The sequence below is a fragment of the Leucopleurus acutus genome (genome assembly GCF_964270905.1).
Source record: "Leucopleurus acutus genome assembly, chromosome: 17".
Classification (NCBI taxonomy): Eukaryota; Metazoa; Chordata; class Mammalia; order Artiodactyla; family Delphinidae; genus Leucopleurus; species Leucopleurus acutus.
The window spans coordinates 45,291,259-45,305,152 of record NC_139159.1 but is presented as its reverse complement, the minus strand read 5'-3'; the positions used below and the strand labels follow the sequence as shown (position 1 = coordinate 45,305,152).

General features: G+C 45.6%; 1 protein-coding gene across 2 annotated transcripts in view; it reads right to left on the bottom strand.

Moving 5' to 3' along the window:
- Positions 1 to 7,233, bottom strand: part of LAPTM4B (lysosomal protein transmembrane 4 beta) — a 70,371-nt gene extending 63,138 nt beyond the window's left edge. For both annotated transcript variants that reach the window (XM_082858707.1, XM_082858708.1), the window contains exon 1: positions 6,963 to 7,233. In XM_082858707.1, coding sequence (XP_082714833.1) covers positions 6,963 to 7,061 — 99 coding nt within the window. In that variant the 5' untranslated portion in view covers positions 7,062 to 7,233. The remainder of the gene's footprint in view (positions 1 to 6,962) is intronic.
- Positions 7,234 to 13,894: the final 6,661 nt, after the last annotated feature.

The window sequence follows — 13,894 nt, the reverse complement described above, 5'->3', positions numbered from 1 at the left end:
CTATCGTGCCTGACCCCAGGGTTGCTTTGAGGTCTCAATAAGAACAAATATGAAGTCCACTGAAAACTATCAATCACTCTACAAATGCAAGATGTCGGTTTTACTATCCAGTATTACTATACAGACAAAAATCAATAGTTATTGCACCAGGACTTCTAAGGACACAAAAAGAACCCACCAGGCTTGGGTACACAAGCAAGCTGTGACTTTCAAAGTGAACTAGTTGATTATTTGACAGGCCAGGTCATAAAGCCAATGAGACCAGCTACCCTGAGCTCTTTCATCCTTTATAATCTGATATATGGCCAACTCCCCTATGAATAATGCCTGGCACAAAGAAGCATTCAGTATGTACTTGCTGAATAACTAACCTCCTAAAACACACCTGGATTATAATAAAAAGGATGATATGCACAAAGGGGGACCTATCCCAGGTGTCAATGACAGATTCTTCCAACTACCAGGACCTTTTTTTTTTTTTTTTTGCTGTACGCGGGCCTCTCACTGTTGTGGTCTCTCCCGTTGCGGGGCACAGGCTCTGGACGCGCAGGCTCAGCGGCCATGGCTCACGGGCCCAGCCGCTACGCGGCATGTGGCATCTTCCCAGACCGGGGCATGAACCCGTGTCCCCTGCATCGACAGGCGGACTCCCAACCACTGCGCCACCAGGGAAGCCCCAGGACCACTTTTAAAAACACAATAAGAAAATTACCTGATAAAACAATGAAAGAAACTACAAAGCAAAAAGTATGCTTGAGTGTATAGGGAGAAACTCAGGTCCTGATGGCAAAACACATTCCACAAGAAATGCGGGCTTTAGCATAAAGAGTATAGCAGGGATTTTTTTACTGTATTATTCTCCAAACATTCTTTCCTCCTCCTCCCAGTAACAGTCTCTGATGCCTCATCCCTCCACTCTCAAGCTGGTGTTTTAAATTAATTCCACCTCTGGCTCACATCTCTCCTAGTCAATAAATAGTTCAAGGGAAGCATATCCCAGACCTAAATTCATCAGTATAACTCTAGTCACATAACCCTGGCCTATGTGGCTCAGAGGTGGACAGATAACTTACATTTATCAAATCTGAATGAATCTCAGGACCCAGGGCTTAAGTACTGGCTGGCCATTTGTATCCTAAAGGAAGATAACCTGAAAGGGGAAGGGATGGGAGAAAGGAGGAAAGGGGTGTGGTGGAAACCACTGCACTTGTTAATTGTGTAAGCCAATTTAAGTTGACTTGAAACACACAGGTCATGAAATACACACATCTCCCTGATAGAAGCCAACATTTTTTACGAGTAAGATAACAAGCTCATATTTGTGCTTGAGAAAAATACCTCTGGAAATTGCATTTGTAATGGACTGAAAAAAAATGGATTATTGATGGCAAGGCTAGAAGCAGGGAGACCAGTTATGATTCTATTATAATAGCCAAGTGAGTGCTAATGAGAGCCTAAACGAGGGAAATGGTAGCAAGAATAAGAACACGACAGAATAAGGTAATCAGAGGTTGAGCAAAAATCAATAGGACATGGAGACGGAATAAAGGAAGAGATTCAGATGGCAAGGGGAACAGAGGCAGCTAAACTGGGAAATGCAGATAGAAGGTGAAAGAGATGTGGTGCTCTAAGGACAACGGTGCTCCAAGGACAAAGGACGACCCTGCCTGAAAATGTTTCAGCATTACACCCACTACCGGACTCTCAATCTCCCTCACCACATTGCCATGGTTATGAAATTCCTGAGCCCACCTGGGCAACTTGGGACCAGTCTCAAATAAGGACCCACGTGGGCAACGGGACCTGTCCCAAATAAGGAAAGGTATATGCCCTGTCCCACTCCCACCCTATAGAAGGAAGGTATATGTGCCTTGACCAATCAGGAAACAAAATTTTCACCTCAGACCATTCCTTTGCTTTCTGGCTATAAAAACCGATCAACAGCACCTGTTCGGGCTTGACTCTCCCAGACTATTAGGAAGTCGGCCTGCTCTTCTGGCAGCGACCCTTCCCTCTAACAAATACTATGTTCTTTACATTATGCCTTGTGTCTGGAAATTCTTTTCCAACCCGCGTTTGGACCACGACAAGAGAGACTCGAGTATGTGCAAATTTGGGGAGAAGGTTAATGGATTCAGGCTTAGAATATTAAGTTTTGTTGAAGAAGGAGAGGAAACCTCAGAAGCCTGCATAGCAATCATTCTACTTTAAGTATTTCTTTCATATCACGATCCCTCTGGAAACCGGGACAAGTCAGTCCTCATTCTCTGTGAAGACGGATAGGCACCTTACTCGTCTTTCTAAAAACATTTGTAGCTATTAAAGGTTATGTGATAAATCAACTTTTTTTAGGTTTAATGATTAAACTGCCTTTTAAAATAAACACAAACCTCTACCTCACATCGTTAACACAAAACTTAGAGATAGACCACAGATGTAAATATAAAAGCTAAAGCCATAAGGCTTCTGAAGAAAATATAAGAGAATATCTTTACAACTTCAGGGTAGGCAAAGATTCTTAGAACACAGAAAGTACTGACCATAAAAGAAAGCAATGACAAGTTGAACTTAATTGAAATTAAAAACTCCAGTTCATCAAAATATACCATTAAGAAAATGAGTGGGCAAGCCACACACTGAGAGAAAATATTCACAAGGTATGTGTTTAACAAAGGACTGGTATCCAAAATATAGAGAGTTCTTACAAATCAGTAGAAAAAAAAAGACAAAACCCAATTTAAAACATTGGCAATCAATAGCACTTCACAAAGGAAGCAAAGATAAACTGTTCCACCTCATTAGTCATAAGGGAAACTCAAACTAAAGCCACCAGGAGCTACCACTACACGCCCACTGAACTTCATACACTGATGCCTGGAGTGTAAGATGGCAACTTGGAAAACACCTTGGCAGTTTCTTACAGAGTTAAAACACACAACGGGGCTTCCCTGGTGGCGCAGTGGTTGAGGGTCCGCCTGCCGATGCAGGGGACACGGGTTCGTGCCCCGGTCCTGGAGGATCCCACATGCCGCGGAGCGGCTGGGCCCGTGAGCCATGGCCGCTGAGCCTGCGCGTCCGGAGCCTGTGCTCCGCAACGGGAGAGGCCGCAACAGTGAGAGGCCCGCATACTGCAAAAAACAAAACAAAACGAAACAAAAAAACAAACCACACAACAACCAGGAATTCCACTGCTAGGTATTTATTCAAGAGAAATAAAAACAATTGTCTACAAAGTCTTTTTTGCAAGAACGTTCAGAGCAGATTTATCCATAATAGCCCCAAAATGGAAATAACCCAAATGTCCATCATCGGGCAAATGAATAAACAGACTGTGGTATATTCATACAATACTCAGCAATAAAAAGGTACAATCTATTGATACACTCCAAAACCATGAATGAATCTAAGACATTATGCTAAGTTAAAGAAACCCAATACAAAAGAATACATACGGTATAATTCCACTTATATGAATAGGCAAAACTCACCTATGGGGTCGGGGTGTCTGTGGAGGGGTATACTGGAAGAGGCACAAGGGAACTTTCTGGGGTTTTGGAAATGTTCTCTAAGGGTGTGGGTTACAAAGGTGCATGCATTGGTCATGTCAATGAACTGTACACCTAATATCTGTGATTTTTCACCGTATGTAAATTATGCCTCAATTTAAAAAAGGAAACTTAAAAGAAAGCAAAACAAACAGATCTCTAATACAAATACCTGAAATCAATATGCTTTTTTAATTTACTGGACTGAAGGAAACCTTTATAATTCCAAGGCAAAAACAAAACACACACTCAACTTTTAAAAGGTTAAACTGTGGAAACAGCACAGACCGAAACATCACTCAAACCACAAGCCAATCTTAAGTAAATCACCTAAGGTCTCTTAGCCTCAGTTTTCATCTATGAAACGGGAATAAAAAAATCCACCTCACCAAGACATAAAAATTAAGCTTATGCAAAGCACTGCAGAGAGGGGACTTTCCTGGCAGTCCAAAGGTTAAGACTCTGTCTGCACTTCCACTGCAGGGGGCGTGGGTTTGATCCCTGGTCGGGGACCCAAGATCCCACATGCGGCGCCACGCGGCCAAAAATTTTAAAAAGTTTTTAAAAATAAAATTTTAAAAAAAGCATTGTAGAGAAAAATGTTGCCTACTATTCCAGTTCTCCAAGGATCAAGCCATTAGCCACTGTAGTCACCCACTGACTGTGGGCCTGAGGGGAATTCAGGATGGAGACAAACAGGAAGCAGTCTGTGCTTCGGATGCCTGCCCCAAGATAGTGAGGATACATATCTAAGGAAAAATTTCAGTGACCCCAGATTCTTGCATCTTCCCATACATAGAAAAGCACTAAAATCATCAACTGGAGACGCCTGTTCTTTGTGATTAATAGTCACCTTTTGATTTCGACTACAGGTTTTTTCACAGCAAAAAATTCATATATCCTGGCTCCTCTCCTCCCTTACCTCTTCAGAACGGTTTCTCAGAGCTGAGAGGCTGTCTTCTGGGTTACCTTACACAGTAAGACACTGAATAAACTCAACTCACAGTTCTTACGTTGTTCGTTTTGGTTTTTTTCAAGTCAAGATATCTAGGGAATTCCCTGGCGGTCCAGTGGTTAGGACTCTGTGCTTTCACTGCCGAGGGTGCAGGTTTGACCCCTGGCCGGGGAACTAAGATCCCACAAGCCGTGGGATGCGGCCAAAAAAAAAAAAAGATATCTAGTATAGTCCCTGGAACACAGGACGTTAGTAAATGGTCATGGTAGGAAACAATTAGAAAATGTGTAAAAAAAGATCCACTTTACCTATCCTTTCTAGTGGACTCTTTTTTGAATACCTATCTATACTCCTACCCTTCTGTTTTCCTGAAAACTCTCCCCCTTTCTGATAAGTAACCCCATCTCAGCCAGATGGCTGGTGGGGTGAGGGGGTAAGGTAAGGAGGAAGAGATGCCTTATTCTTTGGCTCCTTCATCTTAAAAACTGTCATGTTAATCAATGTTTTGGATAACCAAATTATATTCAAAGGTATGAGGGAAACTCACTATTTTTTTAAAAAAAAGTTTAAATTGTTTTGTGAAATGCAAAAGACTTATAAAGATGACCGGCAGGTTTCCCGGATGTGAGGTTTACCTAAAGCGGCATTCTTATTCACATTTGCTGGAAAGCTTTCTAATTACCTTTCAAAAGGCCATATATTTCCAAATGCTAAAACGTGCATACCAATAACTACTTTCCCCCAGAAAGCATGCTCAAGCCATAGGCAGAGTACGTGAGTGCTCTCCTTTTATCACACCAATACTGGTTAGTTGGATTACAGCCAACAGCAGGGCTCAAAGTAGATTTATCTTTCCTGTAGCTCATGTAGTCCACTTGCCTAATGCAGTGCCCTAGATTTTACAAATTACATTCACGGATGTACTTGCAAGTCTGCAGATTTAAACATTTTCAAGGAGGACACAAGACATGTGTATAAAATTATCTGTCTTGATCATCAATAAAAGCACTATTTCGAGGCCACCCACTCACCTTCCACTGTAATTTTAAATTTCTGTAGAGATTTCTTTGCTTTTAGCAAAATCAGGGTTGAGCCAATACGCAGACGTTCTATCTGCATTCACACCGCACAGTAAGAACCCACACATACCAAGGATCTGTTTGAAAGCTTTTAAGGCCAAATATTTCTATTGTGCGGCCTGTGATAGGCACAGACTAAAGGAAACTTGAAACTATAAATAGCACAGAGAACACCATGTGGGGCGGGGGGACGTTCTGCTTAAAATGACACAACAAACGAGTTCACAATTCGGCATAATGTCCATAGATATCAAAAAACTGAATTATGAACTGACCAAAAAACTATGATGACTAAGAAGAAAAGAATTTATGCCCACCTAAAAGTTCTATATGCCATCTTACTACCACTTTTAAGGTGTTTCCTCATGATGCAGAGATATTCACTGCAAAAAGGCTCGGGTCTAACTCTCCATCATGATATGACCAAAACCGAAATGCAGTGGAATCCGACTCAGTGCAGTCTTCGGGGGGCCAACAACCAACCGGGAGCTGGCACAGGGCAAGATTCCCTCACTGCCCCTGATAATCACTGCTCCCCATACAAATAAGATCTTAAAAGCTCCAACCTAAAGACAAACCAGATTTGCCTCCTCCGGTGTCGGCTAAGAAGGTACAGGGATCATCTGTAAAGGGGCAGGAAAGCCAGTGGGCGTAAAATGGCTGCCCCGGGCAGATTGTAACGCAATAAATCACAGGCAAATCCCTTCCTAGAGTAAGGGCTTTACAACAAACGTGTGGGTAAAGAGCCCCCAACCATTTCCACTCGGGATGTGAAGGTGCGCAGGAGACTGGACAGCAAACCCGAGGCCAGATGCGGGCTGGGAGAATAGGCACGCGGGCCCGCAACCCGGGCCGACGACTGGGGGTAGCACGAGGTGCCGCATCGCCTCGACGTTTGTCGGGACCCGTCGAAACACAAAGCCCAGCGGGTGCTGCTAAGAAGAAAGGAAAGGAAAGCACGTGCTCCGCAGACCGGATCGGAGTTCTCTGACCACCGAGTGCACTTTCACCGGAAACCGCGGACCTCCCCACGGCCGAGCCGGCTCCCAGCTGAGAGCTTTCCGGCGCTCCCGGCCCTGGGCGCCCCTGCCTTCCCGCACCCCCGAAACGCCCCGAACTTCCGGCCCTGATTGCACCCCTCGCCACAGGTTGGCTGAGCCCGGGACATCGCTGACCCGCTCGCCCGGAGAATTAAGTTTCTAATAATATAACTTTAGGCGGATTAGTGCTGGCATCACCCAACCCCGAAGCCGCACCGGGAACCAGCTAGAGGTCGTGAAAAGCGAGGCGGGGGCGCGGGCCGGGGTCCCTGCGAGGTGCGGGGCGCCCGCCCTCCTCCCTGGCAGGTGCGCCCCGGGGCTCGCCAAGGTCCGCCGCGCTCACCAGGTACCAGACGCCGAGCAGGATGGTGCCGGTGCGGACATGGCAGCACAGGCAGCAGCTGTTGGAGTAGAACCGCGTCCAGGGGGCCACCATCTTCATCGCTCGGGCCGCCGGCGCAGTGGCGCGAGCGCGCGCCCAACTTTGCAGGAGCTTCAGCCGCGTTGGTCCGGGCCCGCCGAGCGGCTACTGCCGGCTCCAAGGCCGCTCCCGCTCGCGCTCCCAGCCCCGCTCGCCGCCCGCCGGCCCTTGCTCCGCGCCTCCCCCAATAGCTCGGAGCGGCTGCCTCGGCCGGACCCAGCGCTCGGAAGGCTGCGGGAGAAGGAGGAGGAGCAGGAGGGGGCGGAGCGGCTCGCGGACCACGTGACGGGCGCCCGGGCCCCGTGATGTCACCGCGGGCTACGGCCAGCTGCTGGCGCCGCCGGCCCATTGTAAATAGATAAATCATCTTGCACTCTCGGCCGGCCGCGTAGTCGGCCCCCAGTGGAGTTCCTCTTTCATTTGGTCATTTGTGTAACTCTGTCATGGATTCGAGATTCTTTTACATTCTAGTTGGTTGTGGGGTTGTTTTCTCCTTCCACTTGTATCTTGCAGATAATCTGTAGGTGCCATCGCTGTTATCTTGTAGACTGGATGGAGGGGGGAGAAACGATAGGGGTGATTCCAGCCAACTGCAGTGCTTTGAAACACTGCTGAAGCTGCCGAGAGCAATTTGTCTCCGCTTCCCAGCTCAATTACTGTGGTAGTAATCTTTTCCCAGAAAACAGGCTGCGTGTCAAGGACATCCTTGCTGTGCTTCAGGTAGCATTTTTAATCATAACTGCAGCTCTAAACAATCATCAAGCCTATTACTGCCACACGGTCTCTGTGTAAGTGAATAAGGTAAGGAGTCCCGGGAAAAAGAGAACGGGGCGTGGCTTTCTTGACATAAGAGAAGCCATTTTTGGCCTAAGACATTTTGTGATCTAAGACTGACCACAGTGCTTGTCCTTGAACAGGCCTCAGCAATAATGATCTTAAGGGAACACAAGAACAAACTGTTTTCAGGCAAGAGAAGTAACAATAGCAAAGATAAATCAGTTGTAGGACTTCCCTGATGGCACAGTGGTTAAGAATCTGCCTGCCAATGCAGGGGACACGGGTTTGGGAAGATCCCACACGCCGTGGAGCAACTAAGCCTGTGTGCCACAACTACTGAGCCTGCGCTCTAGAGCCCGTGAGCCACAACTACTGAACCCACGTGCCGCAACTACTGAAGCCCAGGCGCCTACAGCCCGTGCTCCACAAGAGAAGCCACCACACTGAGAAACCTGCACACCGCAACGAAGACTAGCCCCCGCTCGCCGCAACTAGAGAAAGCCTGCGCGCAGCAACAAAGACCCAACACAGCCAAAAATAAATAAACAAATAAATAATAAAAATAAATTTCTAAAAAAAAGAAGATATATCAGTTGTAAAGACTCCCAGTTCTGTTTCAATGGTAAAGATTAACCTGAAGCACTTTCTTAAGCTGTTTCGCAGAATTTAAAACCCCCCTCGAGCGCTCAACCACCCTCTAAGGGATGATGATGTCGACCTTTTCTGACCCTCAGGACTTCAATCAACTAAAGCTTGGACTCTGTGGCCGCCAAGCCGCTTCATGACTATGCATGTACCCTTAGCTTAAAATTTCCCCAATTTTGCTATTGAGAAGACACTGCTTTGGGGAAGATTCCCCAGTGCTCTCCTTCCTTGCTGCAAGTAATACATCCTTCCTTTTCCTGATCTTTGTTTTGGTTGTCTTTCAGCTCCACACCCACCAAGAGGCGAACCCAGTTTTTTGGGGTAACATCTGCAAGACCCAGCACAGAGTGTTAAGAGATAGTGAGAGATAGGACTCCAGCTTGGGGTTATTTCCTCCCATTTAGTGTTTGGTCTGGAAGAGCCCTTGTCCTAGGTTAGCCTCTAGTAATCACTGTGTAAGCCAAGCATCTCAGTTAAGCACTCAAGATTTTTTTTTAAATAAATTATTTTATTTATTTGGGCTGCCTTGGGTCTTTGTTGCTGTGCACGGGCTTTTCTCTGGTTGGCAAACGGGGGCTACTCTTTGTTGCAGTATGAGGGCTTCTCATTGCAGTGGCTTCTCTTGTTGCAGAGCACGGGCTCTAGGCACATGGGCTTCAGTAGTTGTGGCACATGGGCTCAGTAGTTGTGACACGTGGGCTCAGTAGTTGTGTCTCGTGAGCTCTAGAGCACAGGCTCAGTATTTGCGGCACACAGGCTTAGTTGCTCCACAGCATGTGGGATCTTCCCAGACCAGGGCTCGAACCTGTATCCCCTGCATTGGCGTGCGGATTCTTAACCACTGTGCCACCAGGGAAGCCCCCCGTAAGCTCTCTGAAATACAAGATTCCCTTGAACCAATGAGTCATTTGCCTAATGAATCTGCAATTCTGGTGGGGAAGGCAAAGTGGGAGCTAACTATGGGAACTTGCTGGGAGTTGGAACTTGGAATGTAGTACTCCCCATCCAGATTCTCTATTTCCATTCCTTCTCAAGCACTAATGCTTGTCTTAGAGCTGGTTCGAAATGGCTATGAGCATGATTAAATATTAAATGGAAGATCCCAAACAGAAAATTATCTCTAATGTGGAAGAAAACAGAACGTTGTAGTGAGAAAACAAAACAAAACAAAGAAAACCCTGAGGTTTTCTTGTTTGGTATTTCTGATTAACTCCCACAATGATGTTGTTGCTGGACTGAATTTTGGGTCAGCTTACCCATGGCACAGCAAAGCCAATGTACCGACACTGGATGGTGGTGAAGGAAAGTACAGCATTTATTGGAGGCACCAAGCAAAGAGTATAGGCAGCTCATGTTCAAAAGTTCCAAACTCCCCAATGGCTTTCAGGGAAGGGTTTTTAAAGGCAACTTTTGGGATGAGGGGTGGAGGAAGCATGACCTTCTTCTGATTGGTTGGCGGTGAGGTAAGAGGGTGATGTTTCAGGAATATTAATCATCTGGGGTCTATTTAATCACTATTCTCCACCTGTGGTGGGGAGGTGCGTCTTAGTTTCTGCATAACAACTCGAAGATTTGTGTCAGATTGTTATGGATGTCCCTTGAGGGGGAACTGGGCTTCTGCTTTATCACTGAACTATTATTACTTTTCTTGCTGAACTACTTTGCCCTTGTTTCTGCATTCCCTCGCTTCCCTAATTGGTAAGTGCCTGTGCCTGCTCTTTGGAACTCAGGGAAGGCCTAGGAGACTAAAACCTTTTTCTACAAACAAGAAACGGGGGACATGGAGGGGTTTTTGTACACGGGAGGGCCTCACAGGGTCCTACTCAGTTTCGCTGTTCATTATTATTTCTGATTAAGGGCCCATGTCTGACATCTCTGGGGATGACTCTGGGGTCCCTTGAGATCCATGTTTAAGCTACACAATAAGAATGTGACAGCTTTACAGGCTTGTAAAGCTAACCGCTCTTGCACTTAAACAGCCTTATCTCACATTCCTCTTCCTTCCTATATAACCTGTCTTTAAGAAATTTAGATCCAACCAGTTTTTCTCTTGCTCCAAATCTGAAATGAAACGTTGACAATTACTCTATAATAATCTTAACTTGAGGGCTTCTCAAATCTCTTCTTTTCTAGGACAAATTGTATTTCAATCCATCTGTTAGAGATCCGAATCACCCAATGTTACTTTGAGTGGTGAGTGTTGGTAAGACATACAGACATAAAGGCTACAAACGTTAGAACATTCTGCTCCCAGCGCTGTTGTCTAGCTTAGTCCACAAGCCACTGCGATGTTAGAAGCTTGCCAAGTATCCTTACAGGTACAAACAAAATGCAGTGGGCAAACGGAGGGATTGATTACATTAAAACTGTGGGGAGTTAGTGTTTTGGTTGGACCTTGTAAAGGGTGAATAGAACGTAGACTAGGAAGGTTGAAGGAAGAGACACTTTAAAAAAAGATGATTTTATTGAAGTAGAGTTGATTTACAATGTTATGTTAATGTCTGCTGTACAGCAAAGTGAGTCAGTGATACTTATATATACATTCTTTTTCATATTCTTTTCCATTATGGTTCATCACAGGATATTGAATATAGTTCCCTGTGCTACACAGTAGGGCCTTGTTGTTTATCCATTCTACATATGATAGTTTGCAAGAGACACTTGATCTGGAAGTTGTATAGAGCCAGACAGTCCTTTGGGGGAGGGAAGGTCTCACTTGAACTACCTCCATGACCTCAGCAAGCAGCTGTCTCAGGAGAGACCTCAGTACTCCTCTGAAAGCTGAGAAATTCAAAGAGCTACTATTTAACTCTCCTGGAAAGGAAAAAGGGGGCTCGACACGTTCCCTCAATGCGTTGGAAGGGGAATCCACATGCCTATGCCAGAGGGAGCTGTGGAATGTCTTCTTCAATAATGAAAGTACTGCTCTCCTTGGTGAGACCAAAGAAAACCTCATAGGTCTCCTCATGCACTGTCCACTTAAACCAGGGACCCATTCATTCATTCATTCACTCATTTCATGGGAGGGAACTTATTGAGTACCTTCTTGGAGCTAAGCGTGGCTGTCACCTCAGAAAATGAAATAGTCTCTGTCTATAAGGAGCTCACAGTTTAATGAGGGAGACAGAAAAACAAATAGAAAAACATAATAGCAAGATAAGTGCTAAGATATTCATAGCACGGCGCGCTATGAGAACCCCAGATCTCAGCTTTGGGAAGGTCAGGGAGGACTTCCCAGAGGTAGTGACAGCTAAATTCAGAATTATAAGGTAAGTTGGAGTTAGCCAGGGAGAGAGACAGAGGACCACCCTGGGCAGGATGGGAGCAGGATATGCAAGTGCCTAGTGGCTGGTGAGCTCTCAAGTTTAGAAGCAGCAAGTAGTACAATAGCTGGGGCTTAACATTTGGAGGGAAAGGAGGAAGAAGAGAGATGGGGCTAAGGAAGTTTTAGGGGCGTCAATTTAGGTAGGGGAGGTAACAGAAGATGAAAAGCTTTTCGTGCCATGTTCCACTGAGGTTTGGAGTATATTTCCTTAGGGAACTTCCGAACCACTGAGGGTTTCATAAATATTAAACCCATATGACTTGAAAAATTGATGTCACGAGCTTAAGGTACATACAAATGAGATAGGCAGGACCCTCTACCTAACTTGTGGGTCCAGTGCAAACTGAAAATGTGGTGCCTCTTGTTTAAAGGGTATTAAGAATCTCAAGATGGCAACAGTGGAACCTTAAACCAAGTGTGGGCCCTTTAAAGTGTGGGACCCTGTGCTACTGCCCGGGTCACACACCCACGAAGCTGGCCCTAGAGATAGGTCCCATATTTCTCTCAGAAATTAAAAACCAAACTAAACAACAGCAAAAAAAAAAAAAAAAAAAAAAAAACGGTGAGAGCTCTCTCTTGTTTCTGTCAAATGACAAAGAAGTGCTTCATGGAGGCTGTGATCGATGCCAATTTTATAGGAGTGTATGGAAGCAGATGTGGATGCCAGACGATTCATTAAGGAATCTGGATCTTGTCCCAGTCAGGGGTCAGGACTGTGAAGGTCAGAATGTGAAGCTGGCTTCAGCCCTGAATTGTAGCCAAGGTGGAAGTCAAAAATCGTGATTGACGTGCTCTGAGATATATGTAATGAATTATACACTTATTAAAGCACACATTTGGGGTTTGGTCAGCTTCTGGACTGGGGGTTGGGAGAAAGAGAGACGAGGACACAATCCTTGTCTCCAAGAAACTCATCGAGTAATGAAAGAGACAAGGTGGACAGAGGGCTACATTAGTGGTGGGTAGTAGGGCTAACAACAGAGCACAGTATTCTGATCAATAGTGATATTAACATGGTACGTTATACAGTTTATCAATGTTTAAGGATTTGGAGTGCAATCGAATGCATCTGTACCCATCAGAGCTCAGTCAGGAAAACAGAAGCCATTCTAGACCTTTTACACAGAGGGAAAGTAGTCAGGGAATTGGTTGCCATAATAATATATTTCACAAGTGCCATCTTGACTCAGTTTTGAAGACGTGGCTGAAAACTCTCAATTCATCGTCTCTCAATTGCTAAGCCCCCACCCAAACTACTTGCCTTATCAGGCTCTAACACGCATGTGTTACAATACGCACTTACCCAAGGCCAGAGGCCCCACATACCTAACACCCAGGGTGGTGCTTTCTTTCTTAGGTCCACAGAATTATTCAAAATACCCAATCCCCAGGAAGCCCTCGAAACCTTGAACCCCACCCTGCCTGCCATACATAAGCCACCTCCTACAGTTCAGCTTGCTGTTACCCTGTCCCCAGGTGGTCCTGCCTGGATGTCTTCTCTCCTCTGGCGCTTTACGTAACAGAATTCTGCCTATCATCTCTCTGAGTGTCATTGTGTTATGTCCCACCAGTGAAAGAAACCTTACATCTTATATCACAGTTGCACCCAGATGAGAAGGCAGACAAAAGACAGTGAGGCAGCACAGATATTGGCAAAAATAAGAAGGAAACTGCCGTCACCTCTTGGCTTGAGCTGTGACCATGGTGGGAGGGGTGGATCGACACAGGCGGCACAGATGCCTTTAGCCAGGCTGCCGCTGGTGGAAATGCCTCCCAAAGCAGAGAAAGAAGGGGACTGCCTTGGCATCTCCCCTCCTGCCATCCTCCAGGCTTCTGCCAGAGCTTTCCACTGGCTGAACTCCCGGAAACCAGCTGACAAGGAGTCTGGGAGACATACTTTCCTGCTTATGAAAACAGCAGGGGGTACTCCACGTTCACAGCAGCAATATTCACAAAAGGAGGAAGCAACCCAAGTGGCGTCCACTGAGATGAATGGATAAACAGAATGGGAGATATATATATACACACATATATATATATTCCATTACATATGTATAATGGATATTATTCAGCCTTAAAAAGGAAGGAAGGGACTCCCCTGGTGGTC